Genomic DNA, 14650 nt, shown 5'->3' on the forward strand with positions numbered 1-14650 from the left:
TGAGCCGAGTGGAGAGGGATTGGTTGGAAAGCGGGGGCGGGGCGGGGCGTGCAGCGCATTGTGGGGCGGCAGGCGCGTGTGGAGTGGGAGGGGTTCATGGCGGCCATCGGTGTCCACCTGGGCGCTACCTGTGCCTGCGCCGCCGTCTATAAGGTGGGGGGCTGCGCCCGGGGTCCTTGCCGGGGGGAGAGGTTGGGCCGCGGTGGTCTCTGGTCCCTCACGGCGCTGCAGGCTCAGGCGGCGAGTGAAGGCCTGAGGGGGCGCGGGGTCCTGGCGGGGCGGTCACGGGTGGTGCTTCTGTCCGCAGGATGGCCGCGCCGACGTGGTCGCCAACGACGCCGGGGACAGAGTCACTCCTGCTGTCGTTGCTTTCTCGGAAAGTGAGGAGGTGAGGCCTCCCTCTGTGGCGGTGGTTGGGAGAGGAGGGGAGCTCTGCCTGTTGCTCATTTTGGTGTGTTTTTTTCTCCCCTTAATTTTTTATTCAGGTTGTTGGCTTAGCTGCAAAGCAAAGTAGAATAAGAAATATTTCAAATACGGTAGTGAAAGTAAAGAAGATCCTTGGGCGAAGGTAAGAGAACAGGTGTGAAAGGGAAGGTGAGAAGTTTAATTTTCCCTATTAAAGCTGGTCGGTAGTTTCAGCACTGATATTATGTTATTGTTATATTATGAACATGCCCTACATCTTGTTCCAGGAGTAAAGAGGTGCATAGTGGTTTAGATCTGAATCTATCTGTGAAAATAAAATTGTGGAATTTAGTAAAGAGTTGCATAAACACTTTTGATATGTACTTAAGTTTCTTAACTAAAATGTCTTGTTACCAGGATGTTTTCCTGTGGTTTTACCTGCATGACACTTTGTGTTGCTTTCATTACAGTTGGGAAACGCACTGATGTAATAATGCCTGTTGTGATTCTGCAGTTGGTGGAACTGTGAAGATTTGGGCTGGTGGTTACAATGTTGCTAAAACTAAACTTGGTTTAGCTCTAACCTCAGAGATGCAAGAAGATTTTTCAGTGATAACCTAGCTGTGTGTTACAGGCCTTTCATTGAAAGGTGTTAACAAAATTATATCCATTCTAATGTATTTCTCAACACTTTTCAGATGCATAACTTTGCATGGTTAGTAGAGATTAAGGATAGTCAGCTTATTGTTGTCATGTTATTTTAGTCAATGCAGCAAAGGTGCCACTGAAATTTTTCATAATTATTATTTGGGATAGCAGTTATAAAAGATATGTTGGGGTTTGTTTCCTCTTTTCACCAGCTAGTAGGCATTTTTTCAGTCATTAGTCTTTGGAAAGGAGGTTGAAAGATACCAGCAGTCAGAACTGTTGGCTTTTCTTCTCCAAAAGGTATCAAAAGTGTTCAAAGGTATTTATAGAGTGGAAACAGGAATTTTGGTTGAAGTATAGCTTCATGTGCTGTAGACTTTACAAAGAATATCAACAGGATGAATTTGTGCAATTACCTTTGAGCATATGATTTACTTTGTTATTTTGAATTTGTCTGGACAGCTCGGGTGACCCACAGGCAGCAAAATATATTGCAGAAAGCAAATGTTCAGTGAGTATGACCTAGGTTTTTTGTTGTTCCCAGAATAACTTGTATCATTTTTATGTTTCTTAATGTTTATGCCACACCACATTTGTGTTCTGTAGTGATCAGCTCATTATATGAGGTCCATTTGCTACTATGTGGAATGTTTCTCCTTTTTATAAAGGAGAAAGTATTATAAGACATTTAACTGTGTTCTGAGCTCTGCCATCATAACGTGTGTTAGTCCAGCAGAAAAATTATATATATATATTGGCCATTCGCAAAAGGGAGTTGTCTTAATATATTTGGGTAATAGCATTGTGGTGTTTCTTAGTGCTGGTACATGCTCAGCTTGCAGCATCTTGTGATAAAAATGCTTATTTCCTTGATTTAATCTGGGTATTTAATTTGGATAATACTGTGCTTGTTACTAGGAAACTTTTTACAAAACAAGAGAAAAATTATCCTGGCAAATACATGGCTGAAGAAGGAATGAGTTTGTCTCTGGTTTTTGACTGTTTGTATTGACATGCTTATATAGAGTTGTTTTTTTCTTAACTAATACAAGCAGGGAAGTACTTCTGTTCTAAACATTGCTTTTATACTAAGGAAAACTTTTTATAGAAAAAGGAAGTCTGGAGTCTTTTAAGTCCACATGTGTCACTGTCATGTCTGTTGGATAATGCAAATTTTTTGTGACCTTTGATAAGCATCTTGGAAGCACTTAGTCTCTTGTAGTTGAGTGCTAATGCAGAAGGTATTTATGCAGTCTAGTGCTTTTTACTTTGAACAGAAACTAAATTAAACATTACTTTCTGTTAATAACCATATTACATATCTAACAAAGGTATGTTGGTTTTGCTTACAGATAATTGAGAAGAATGGAAAAATTCAGTATGAAATAGATAATAAACTTATTAACCCAGAAGATGTGGCAAAACTAATTTTCAGTAAAATGAAAGGTATAAATAAAACCATAAAAGATTTTAGTTTTTAAGCTGTTCTCATATTTTTAAGATCTGGTGTATTGGGTTTTTTTTGCTTGTAATAAACATGTTCTGCCTATGTTTATAAACAGAAACTGCTCAGTCTGCGTTGGGTTCAGATGTAAATGATGTTGTTATCACTGTACCGTTTGATTTTGGAGAGAATCAGAAAAATGCCCTTGGGTAAGAAGATAAAGATATTTTTTTTGTTGTTTAACATGCCTAAAGCAGACTGGCTGGCAGATCAGCAATGGGAATTCTGCCGGACTTTAGCTTGCGACAGTCAGTCAGGACACTGGGAGCTACTTGAATTGGGAAAATACAAAAGCAGATTAAATCATGACTTTGGAAACTTTTCATGGAATTCACTGTTGGAACCAAAATGAAATTCTGATTCAATTAAAGTGAGAGGGAATTTTGGTATCATCAATGATAGAATGTAATTTCAGATGAGGATTTTCAGTGTCCCCTTTGAAATGCAAATAATTTCTCTGCCCTCCTCCATTTATACAACACTTGCCAATCCAAGTTGTGTTATGTGACTTTATTGAGGACTGTTATGTCAGAGAGCAGATATGGAATCCCACACCAGTATTCTACTTCGAAGTTCTGTGGTATAAGTTACTCAATATGAAAACATAGGTAGACTTAAAGCTGTGCGTAATTGGCAGCATCTATTTCTACTTTCTGATATGTAGAAGCCCTTATGACTATCATGAAATGCTTAAAGCACACTTAAAACATTAGTGAGCTGAGTGTTTGCAGTATGTATAATGAAACATTCTATTGCTTTGGTATACCAGTTGCAAAATGACTTCAAAGGGAGGAAACAACTTGCAGGGCAGTCCCAGTGTTACTGAAGTTTCAAGAAAACATGCAAAGAAAATGTAAGTGAGGTGCAGTAACTTGATTTGGAAGTAAAACCAATTTTCTTAGCATACCTGTTGAAATAACGTGCCAAAAACTTTTAATATGACACCTGAAGAGAAGTTACCAAGTTTGATTGAGGATGCAGTTTTCGCTGGTTTTATGGGGTATGTGGACGGGTACATCTGTGTTTTCTTTCACACTGAACACAGGGCAGATCTAACTACCTGAAGAACACAGCAGCAACTGAACTTCTTGATACCTTTCTTTTCCAGTCACTTAGCTTTGTTAATACCATGCTGTAACCAAGTTCTGAGTTGGTAGCATAAGTAGTTCAGATGAAATCTTAATAGCATGTGACTTCAGTGAAGTTATGAAAGTAAAATGAAATGCTGTTATACCTTATCACAGGGAAGCAGCTGCAGCTGCTGGATTTAATGTTCTGAGATTAATTCATGAGCCGTCTGCAGCTCTCCTGGCTTATGGAATTGGCCAAGACTCACCCACTGGGAAAAGGTAAAATCCTAATATTTTACTTCTTAAATTTAAGCTGCTGTACTTAAATCCTGAGGAATCTTAAATGAGGGAATGCTGTGTTGCCTTAGCAGTCAATACAAAGTTAATTATTTGAGGCTTGGTTTTGGGTTTTTTTGGTTTTCTCTTTTTTTTTTGGCGGGGGGGGGGGGTTCTTAATAAAACCAAAACCAATTCAGAAGCTGTAAATCTGTAGTGTTTTAAATTCCTGTGTTTGGGGTTTTATTTTTTTAGAATCCTTTTCTCAGTTGTATTGTAGGAGAAACATTGGCTATTCTCACTGTACGAAAGAGACTGATTTTGTTCTTTAGGGAACATTGTCTAATAGTCAGAAGTACTGAGATGCATTAAATACAAACACCCCAGATCAAATTCTCTTGACAAAACTGATTAAAACCTGCCATACCTTATAAGGTAGTTGGTTTTTTTTTAGATGGTGTATTAAAGTTAACACAATTTTACGTGGCTTATTAATGCTACTTCCAATTATTATCTTTTTTTTAATGTGGCAGCAATGTGTTGGTTTATAAACTTGGTGGAACGTCACTTTCTATCACAGTCATAGAAGTGAACAGTGGAATATATCGTGTGCTTGCTACAAACACAGATGATGGCATTGGTGGAGTTTGCTTCACTGAAGCTCTAGCACAGCACTTGGCTTCTGAATTTCAGAGGTAGGTTTTGAATTTCAAGCGTGTTGCTCTAAAGACAGGAACTTCGTTATCTGGTGCTTGCTTTCAAAAAAAGTATAAATTCTTATTCAGTTGTCAGATCAGGCAGACTGCAAGCAAAATGACTCCTGTAAAGATACTAAAGGAACAGTCAGTTGTTGGGGGCCAAGGAGGAAGACTGGTGAACACTCAGCTTTGGGTAGTTGTTGCCTGAAGTCGGTGTTGAACTATAAGGGCTCGACTATGAACTGTTCTGTGTTTTGAGTGTTGTATGTCACTACAGGCTGTTTACATCCTTTCAGTCACAACTCTTGGGGTGACAGGGAATTCACCTGTGTGGGTTTGGTTTTGATTTTCTAGTTGGCATGAAGGATGGTGGAGGGGCTTGGGTCATCAGACTGAAGTCTCTATGGCTTGTCATCCTATGATAAACCAAAATGAACAGTTGCATTACCATTGGCTCTAATGATCTTGAAGTGTTCAGTTGCATACTATATACAGAAGGAGACTTTTTGAATGAAACATATTTTGTTGACAACATGTCGGATGTTTAGTGTTCTGTTTCTTACTGATACATGGCTAAAATTGGTTAACTTGCAGACCTTTTCTTGCTGTTCCTTGCAGCTTCTACAGGATTTGTTCAGCTGAGAAACTGTTCTGAAAAACATCTGTATGATGAACATTAATGCCTGAGTTCAGGGTGCTTCTACACGATGTTCTTTGGTTGAAATTGAAATAGCCACTTTTATTCTTTGAGAACTTTCAATAGTGTCATTGTAGGTAGTACTAAAATGTCTACAGCAAAGAAGTTCAATAGCTCTAACCTGTTTCTCCTTTTTAGAAAAATAGTGTTATCACTCAAATGCCTGTCTCTCTGAACTGATATTTCTTTTTTTTAAATGTAGGTCATGTAAACATGATATTAGAGAAAATCCCAGAGCCATGATGAAGTTAATGAACAGCGCTGATACTGCGAAGCACTCTTTATCAACCCTGGGGAGTGCAAACTGTTTTGTAGATTCATTGTATGATGGATTAGATTTTGATTGTAATGTGTCCAGGTAAAGCAGATCTTGAAGCTACTGCTTTTATATGAAACTATGCTTGAAATCTTTCTAGATAGTACTTAGGATGTTCAGTAAGCTTTGATATTTTTGGTAACGTTAATTTCAGGAGTAGAAGTAAAAGGAAGACCAGCTTGCTTTTTCAGCTCTATTTTCATATTAATTGGTTCTGTTATGATGCAATCTGTAGTAGTTAGGGTAGTAACAGTAACAATGTTGTCCTAATGGCTAGACAATAAAGTGCAAGGACACCTCATATTTGGAGGCTGGTTGTTGATGGAAAGGGGAATAGATACCATAATTACTCAAGGTGATGTCATGTATGTGTGTGTATCCCCTAATTACTATTTTTGTTGGATTTTCTTTAAAGACTACTTTTGGATTCTCACCTAAAACTTCCATGACTCCTGTCATCTTTTGACGTTGCCTCTTTTTGACAGCTGAAGTAGAAAGCTGTTTTCTGTCTTTTTGTTCATACTGCTGTGTCATAAGTTTCTTCTTTCTTGGGATAATCTAATTGAGACGTTTAGCTAATTTTGATTGCTCTTTCAGTCAGCAGCAGCTTTAGCAAAATGAAATAAGACTTTTCAATTCCAGAACTGTGCATCTACCACTGCAGCAGTTGGATCTGGTAAAATACAGCACAGTATGTTTTGCAGGTGTGAGAAGCTATTCTCTATAACTTGTTTTGGCTCATTTTTGGATAAGGATGCTAGTCCTGTGGACTAGTGTTGCAGAACTAGTGTTCTGTTTGTAAAACTTCCTATTCAGCCTTGAAAGAGCCTGAAGTAAGCACAAGGGTTTTTTCAATCTGCTAACCTACTCCCTGCTTGCAAATAAGGACACAGCTCCATTTGTCTCTGAAAATTCAAGAGGCACATTTGCATATTTGTGTCTCAGTTTTAAAGATGATGAAGCAGTTCCAAGGTTTTTTGCTTCTTTTCACATACAATCCAAGACAGCAATACTGTTTTTTCTTCTGAGTACACAAGAGTGAATGTGCAGTCCATGTAGGTGTTAATGATGGAATCTTCCAGCTTAATAATTTGGAAATGAGATATTAAAAACCAAAAAAACCAAAAATCCCTTTAGTACCAGATACAGCTAGAGAACAAAAGTATATTCTGAAAATGATTATTTCTGCATTTCAGATATTTGTCTCTAATGTATGCAGTGACTCTTCTTGAATGTGTTGGTTTTGTTTGTTTTTTCCTTCTAGGGCCAGGTTTGAACTTATCTGTTCTTCACTTTTTAATAAATGTGTAGAAGCAATTAAAAAGCTCTTGCAGCAAGTTGGATTTACAGCAGATGATATTAATAAGGTAATAATAGAAATCACTTGTCTGTAGTATACTTTGTAACTCCACAGGAAGAATATTTGTGGGGCCTGTTTTCCTTGCGGTCTGAGATTATTTCATTATGTGTTTAAGCATTTTTGGCTCAGATCCAGTGAAGTATGTAGACTATCTCTAGCACTCCTATCTTTGTTTTGAGTTTGATTGCTTGAAGTTAAGTGTAAGGTACAGTCAGAGTTAAGTGGTTTTACTGCTGCATATTGAGTAAATGGAAGAGGATTTGTCTCAGTTTGGTGTGTTTCTGTAACTCTTGGTAGAGCTGAGGAATACCTTTAAGTTTAGTATATAGCCTTTCCTCTACCATCACTGAGCTTTGGATGGGCTTTGAAGCATCTGAAGAAAGCCCAAGTTTCAGCTTGTGTCTTAGGAGTTGAACAAACTGCTTAGTGTCTACTTGGTGCCTATGTTCCTCCTTGTTAGCTTAAACTTAAAAACACATTAGATGCTAAACCACAGAGTGCTTTAATACCAGAGGTGGTAAGTAGCAAACATTATTAATTTCATTAAAAGTCTTTTTTTTGCTTTGGTGTAAGAGAGTAACTTCATCTCAACCTCTGTTGCACCTGTGCGTAGCAAATAGTGCTGCATTTGTTGCTGATGGAATGATGGAATTGGCATGTAAATTCTGCAACAAGAGTTAGCTGACACTTTTAATGATACTTCATGCATTTTCAGCCTCTTAATTAGTGTCTGCTGTGTCACATCTGAGTTTTGCTGCTAGGATAATGAAATATCCCAGGCCATATTTAATTTTATATATATATATATAAAAAGTCATTTTTTTTTTCTGGTGGCGGTATTTTTTAGGTTGTCCAGTGTGCTGTTCTCTCAGGCCTGAATGTGTTGGGGGCCGCACTTTAAATGTAAAAATAAATGAACATAATGTAAAACATAACTTAAGAGTTGTAAATGAAGAATAGTATGAATTGGCTTTGTTCCCAGATCTGGTCAATCTCAACTGAGTTACTGTAGTAAGAGAAGGGTTTTAAGGGTTTTTTTTTTCTTCCACAAGATCAGTAAGTGATAGCTGGTTCTCAGTGATGGCCCTCAGGGTTTGATACTGGGGCTAATACAGTTTAATGTCCCTATTCATAGTGTGGATGATGGGCTAGCATGTGCTCAGCAAGTTTGCAGACAGTACCAAAATGAGGGGAGCAATTAATACCACTGTAGGTCAAGGCTGCTGTTCAGAGGGGTTGAAAAAGGCAAGAGAAATTTATATAATAGAATATTTCAGTTGGAAGGGACCCACGGTGATCATCCAGTCCAATGAAAAAGATGATCATGATGGACAACAGAGGCAAATGTAGAGTGTGGGATGGAATGATCCTGTGCCGGCAGGACAGGCTGGTGGTTGCTGAAAGCAGCTGTGCAGGGAGAGGCATGGGAGTTGTAACAGGCAGTAAGTTTAATAGCAGTTGGCAGTGTGCTTCTGCAGCAAGCAAGCTGGTTGCATGCTGGGCTGTAATAGCAAGAGTGTAGCCACAGGTACCGGAAAGTGGGTGTTTCTCTTGCCTCTTTGGTACTTGGACAGAGTGTCCAGATACAATCATGTTCTGTGAAGCCAAAAAATTACAAGAGGTTCTGACATACTGGAGCCAGTCCAGTTGGAGGGCTACCATGGTGGTTTGGGCCAAGAGAGCTGGGTTTCTTCACCTGTAAGAAGAGGCACAGGGGAGACTGGTGCTGCCTACAGTTACCTATTGGTAAAGCATACCTGAAACAACCTAAACTTACTCCTTCCTATACGTGCATGACAAGAGCATGATGGAGCACTTCCTATAGGTGCATGAAGGGTGAGTGGCAGGCAGCACAAGCTACAACATGGGGAAACTTAGCGAGAAAAAATGTTGCCGTGTGAGGGTCATCAAACACTGATGTAAGTGCCCACAGAGTGTGGAATCCCTGTCCATGGAGATCAGGTCCTGAGCAGCCTGTTATAACTGGGCCTGTTCTGGGCAGGAGGTTGGAGTAGGTGACCTGGAGATACCTTCCAGCCTGATATTGTTTTATGATTAATTTATCAGTTTTTCAAATGGTACCTCATCTAGCTGATGCTTACTATAGTAAACACTTTTCCAAGACACCATTTCAAGTGTGCAAGCTACTTTAATTTCAAACACAAAAGTAACAAAAGTCAAGCAGAGCTGGCATATTTTTTTCTTTTAACAACTACAGATGATAAAATATTCCAGAGCAGTTTGCATTTCTGTATTGCAGGTTGCAGCTTGTCTGTTTTATGTGTCAGAAGAAAGATTTGAAATCATTAAGGCATGTTTTCCAGGTAGTTCTGTGTGGTGGGTCTGCTCGAATCCCAAAGCTACAGCAGCTGATCAAAGACATTTTCCCAACTGTGGAATTACTGAATTCAATTCCTCCAGATGAAGTGATTCCCATTGGTGCAGCCATAGAGGCAGGAATTCTGCTAGGGAAAGAGAATACCTTGTTAGAAGAAGAAGCATTTATTGAGTGTTCTGCCAAAGATATTCTTCTTAAGGTAAGGCTAAAATTATTTAACTTTACTGCTGCAGTGAATATACAGCACTACTTAATGGATGATGTTAGAGAAACAGTATTGTTTATTATCAGTTCTACAGATTGGTGATAGGTCAACACTAAGTGGTAATTTAGGTTTATCGACAAAAAGTTGACAGGAAGAATCTGCTTGATATTTAAGGGGAGACAGATTGTGTCTTTGCTACGTTTTAATAGTTGGACTTTTTCATTTATTTATAGAAACAGGTTTTGTTGTGGGGTTTTTTTGTTTTGTTTTTACTTGCTGTGATGGTAATGTGGCAGAGAGAATGAATCTTGCATTTCTTTTTTCATGGAGCACTGTTGTAACGTTTCCAGCTCAGTAAAGTACTTAGAGAAAGGTGTGAACTTTTTTTTTCTTTTTAAAGGGAGTAGACGAGTTGGGGGCTGACAAATTCACGGTGCTATTTCCATCAGGGACACCATTACCAGCACGAAGGCAGCACACCCTGCATGCTCCTGGAAACACTTCTTCTGTGTGCCTTGAGCTATACGAGTCATTGGGGAAAAGTCCCATGAATGAAGAAGGTAAATTTGCACAGGTAAGTATATACATATTTGTATGCGCCTTTTAATATCAACCACTTGGAAATCAAATGAGTCTGAAAAAAACCAAAGCAAATCCCACCTAGACTACTAAGACTTTTTGTTACAAAATCAGAATGATATGCATCTCTTTGGAAACAGTCTTTAAGCATTCTTCTGTGAATGTGTTATGAAGTATTTAAGTACTTTTTAAAGAAATTGAAGTTTCCCTTTTGAATTTCTAATCAGCTGGCTGGGTTTGATGTTTGGCACTACTGTAGTTAAGCGCACCTGGGATGAGAGATCATAACCCGTCATTCCAGTAGTACACAGATCTCTAACATTTTAGAAATAAAACCGCTGGAGGCTGTGATGTAGCGAGTGTGTGTACTGTTGGTTGCTTCTTGATCTTCCTAGATTAGACAGGATCTTGGTATTAAATACCACATTTAATTTTTCACAGTGGTAAGATGATAATGATTAAATCCTCACCTGATATGTTTCTCAGGAGTTAATCTGTTGAGAGAACACAGCTTGTTTTAAACAGTGATGGTGTGCTTACCATGGCTTCTGTACCCTTGGCATCAAGGAGGGGGCAGATGTGGCTGAAATGGATGGAATACTTGAGAAAATTGTTGTTCCACCTTAGTCCTGCCCAAAGATCTTTAAGGGAATGAGGAAAGGATGTTAGTTAATAATTACAGAACTGGTCCTAAGTAAAGGAACGTGCTCAGCTCTTACTGTAGTCTGTGGGAGTTGTAGGTACTCCAGCTATCTTGGTGATAGATCCTGGAACAAAACCACTGAAGCAGTAGAATAAATTGCTAAAAATATGTAGATTTGCACTGCAGATGAAGCCCACATCATGTTTTGATGTTTAATTATTAGATGAGTTACTAAACAATGATTTGCTCACCTTAGCTATTGTGTCACTTCCACTAAACTGCTGTGCAAGGATTTGGAGAACTTGACTATAATCACAATTTTTATTTTTTAATAGATTATACTCCAGGATTTAGATAAAAAGGAGGATGGCCTACATGATATACTAACTGTTCTCACTATGAAAAGGTACCCAAAATATTTATTGTTCTGCTATTTAACTTGATATGTCATACTTCTGATAAGCAGTCTTTTCTCCTGTTGCAGGATGTTTAATTTTATGTTGAGAAATTCCAGCAATTCATTGCTTGCAGGGGTGAATTCTGTTGTAATGTGTTTTTTATGCAGTACTTCATGTGCTTTCGTTGTTTGAATCCTAAAGAAATAAAACTTAACACAATTGTGCAGATGCTTTTTAGCAACTTGTGGACTGTTGATCAGTTTAACCATGCTTGAGAGCCATCATGGTCTCAGATTTCCTGTGGAAGGGGGACAGGTGGTTCTGCTGAACGCCTGCGCTCTTGGTAATAACTGAGGTAGAATATGTCTTTATTAGTTGGGAAGGAATTCATGAAGGCCTTCTCATATGCAGTGTTTGTGAGGAAAACCTGTGGCTCTGTCCTTTCAGAGGCGGAGTTGTTAAGCATGAGAAACAATGCCACAGGAAACCAGACTTACAGAATTGCCTGTTATGGGAAAATATAAAGTATCTTATGGCAGGTGAGGGAATAGGGATGATGTGATGTTGAAGAAATTTCTCTTATCTTCTTAGGCCCTAATAGGAGTGCTTGGGCTCATTTAAGATAGTCCAAATAGTTTAAAAAGATATCAGAAGGTAGAATTCCAAGTAGTCAAAACATGTTTGTCTTCTAAGGCCTGTCATGAAGTTCATATTGCTTTTCTAAAGAATATGAAAGTTGTCTAGATGTTGCTAAAAACTAAAACCTACTTGCTATTTGAGTTCAAAATACTTACTTGTGTTAACTATCAGGTGCTTTATTAACAGACAACTTAAAATACCTTGTTAGTTGTACAGAGATTTGCATTCAGCATTGATATGAAAAACATCTTGGGGATTGTATATGCAACTGTGTAGTGCAGAAAACCTGCATTATTTTAAAGGGGGGTTTAGTAATACTTAGAATCATATAATCGTTTAGGTTGGAAAAAACCCTTAAGATTGAGTCGAACCACTTCAGTTCTCCCAGTCTTCCTGTTCTTCCTCCTTCTCATTCTCCTACTCCTTTTTGCCCTTTCCTCCTCCTCTTCCTCTTTTTCTTCCAGCTTTTATTTCTTCTCTTATTTTGCTAATATTCCTCCTGATGATGTTCATTTAGGTGAAAAAGATACAGAAAGTTCCCTAGAGCACATCTATTTCTATCTAAACATTGTGTGACTGTGTCTAGATGAAATAAGATTCGATATTGTCTCTAAATTCTTGGATTTTGAAAAACATTTTCCTTGTTGAAGGAGATTCTTGCTATTTAGACTACTACTTTTTAAAAATCAAGTTCTCATGCTTTGAGAAGACATGCTTATCTGTTGTTGCTGTTAACTCAGAGTTCAAGATGAGTGTTTTGAGTTAATATTACTGCATACTCCAGCCACAAACCTGTAGTAAATAAACTTGGTTATAATATTTAAACACATTCCTGAATCTGCTCCAACACATTTAGAGAAGGTACATGCTTTAATGGAGGACAAGTGCATATCTTAAATAAACTTAACTTCATTTCATAGATCAGTTTCATCTGTGTTGAAGCATGTTCTTCCCTGGATATTTTGATGCTAGTCTTCTAATCTCTGCATGAGGACTGTTGTTCATAGTCTCTGGAACATACAGTAACATTCTAAGTGTTGTGTTGAAACAGTCCTAAACATATCTCTTTTATCTAGGGATGGGTCCTTGCATGTTACCTGCACAGATCAAGATACTGGAAAATGTGAAATCATCACTGTTGAAGTGGCATCATAGCCCCTTCTGAAAGGCAGCATTTTTCTAAGCTGATTTTTATCTCTTACTGGCTTTTCTGCCAAAGTGGTGACTTTCTGAGATGTCTTTGATCATACTTCAATTTATTACAGTCCTCTAAGAAAAACATTAATTTGCCACTGACTCTGTTTGGATGGAAGTGTGGTGCAAGATATTAATCAAGACATACAGACAGTAGGTCACTGAATTATCAACACCTGATAAAAAAATGCAAAGGATGAATCCTCATGCCTGTGGTTCAGCAACAAGCATATTATATAATCTATAAAGATTGTTTTGGACTAATCGGGTCATGTACCCATTCAGCCACTGTATCTGTGGCTTCAGCAGTGTAACATTGAACCAGTGAGAGCTAGACTGAAAATACCAAATTGTACTGAAACTGTGTGGTCTTGATGTTGCCTGAAACTCTGGAGGTGATGGCCTTTTGAGCAGGAATTTTATTTTTTTTTTCGGAGTTAATGCAAGATGGTTTTGTGGTGTTACCTGAAAAATATGTGTAAGGGTTATATGTGCTTGTTTGTTTGTTATTAATAAAATACTTTTTTATGCAGATCCTGGCATCCTCCACTCTGGCACTGTTCTAATCTGTATGTCATGTATTTGTTTGGATATAAGCTGGTGGCTTTTTTTGTTTTAGGTAAGGGAGTAATGAGGAAGATCAAGCAGGCAAGTGTAGTTAACAGTGTTTGAGGGTCTCAGCCTTATATGCACTTAAGGGGCAACAGTTCAGCCCTGAGGGCCTGTGAAAGGGAGGTGATCCTCTGCCTCTGCTCTGCCCTGGCAAGGCAGCATCTGGAGTGCTGTGTCCAGTTCTGGGTACCCCAGTTCCAGAGACAGGGAACTGCTGGAGCGGGTCCAGTAGAGGGCTGCAGAGATGAGGGGACTGGAGCACCTCCCTGGTGGGGAGAGGCTGAGAGAGCTGGGGCTGTTCAGCCTGGATAAGGCTGAGAGGGGATCTTATCAATGCATACAAATATCTTAAGGGCAAGTGCCAAGGGGATGGGGCCAGGCTTTTTTCAGTGGTGCCCAGTGATAGAACAAGGGGCAACGGGCACAAACTGTGACACAAAAAGTTCCATCTGAATTCGAGGAAAAACTTATCTGCCTTGAGGGTGGCAGAGCACTGGGACAGGCTTCCCAGAGGCTGTGGGGTCTCCTTCCCTGGAGACATTCAAATCCACCTAGATGTGACTGTGCAGCCTGCTCTGGGAGAATCTGCTTTAGCTGGGGTTGAACTAGATGGTCTCCAGAGGTTCCTTCCAACCTTGACCTTTCTGTGAAGATACTTGAAGTAACATAGTAGAGCCTCAAAATCAGAGACAAACTAGAGGAAGGGCTGCCTGTCTGCATTTGAAGAGATGTTTGTTCCATGTTTTACTAGATGTGTGTACCTGTTTTACTACAGGTTTCCCAGATTGTCTTCTGTTTGCAGAATGTGTGCTTCTTCCTGCCTCACAAAAGCAAGAAATACTGCATAACCCAGGTATAAGTCTTACTGCATTCATTCCAAACAAGTCTGTACTGCATGGCTTACCAGCATGGTAATTCTGGTAACCATGGGGTTTGAATTTGCAAGGCTTCCCCTGAGTGGAAAATCCCTGGGTAGCTGGAAAATAAGTAGTTCACCAATGCCTGTGTGAAAACTTGTAAAAGGGGTCTTCGGAAACCAGAATTCCTGTTCTGTCGGGGCAGTGCTGT

The 14650-nt window shown here is 39.1% G+C and overlaps 1 protein-coding gene across 1 annotated transcript; it reads left to right on the top strand.

Moving 5' to 3' along the window:
• Positions 1-21: 21 nt before the first annotated feature.
• On the top strand, positions 22-13527 carry HSPA14 (heat shock protein family A (Hsp70) member 14). The gene is made up of 14 exons (XM_080391715.1): positions 22-153; positions 308-388; positions 486-568; positions 1516-1564; positions 2406-2499; positions 2616-2706; positions 3802-3906; positions 4437-4598; positions 5501-5656; positions 6879-6981; positions 9299-9511; positions 9918-10091; positions 11075-11145; positions 12853-13527. Exons 1-14 carry the CDS (start codon positions 97-99, stop codon positions 12929-12931), a joined length of 1518 nt encoding a protein of 505 aa, XP_080247841.1. The 5' UTR covers positions 22-96; the 3' UTR covers positions 12932-13527.
• The last annotated feature ends 1123 nt before the right edge of the window (positions 13528-14650 follow it).

Source organism: Falco punctatus, assembly GCF_963210335.1.
Source record: "Falco punctatus genome assembly, chromosome: 6".
NCBI classification, from domain to species: domain Eukaryota; kingdom Metazoa; phylum Chordata; class Aves; order Falconiformes; family Falconidae; genus Falco; species Falco punctatus.

Excerpts from the sequence above, each read along its gene's own strand:
- HSPA14 (XM_080391715.1), top strand. The coding sequence starts at position 97 with ATGGCGGCCATCGGTGTCCACCTGGGCGCTACCTGTGCCTGCGCCGCC. Across the intron at positions 154-307 it reads CCTGCGCCGCCGTCTATAAG|GATGGCCGCGCCGACGTGGT; the intron begins GTGGGGGGCTGC and ends TTCTGTCCGCAG. Across the intron at positions 10,092-11,074 it reads AAGAAGGTAAATTTGCACAG|ATTATACTCCAGGATTTAGA; the intron begins GTAAGTATATAC and ends ATTTTTTAATAG.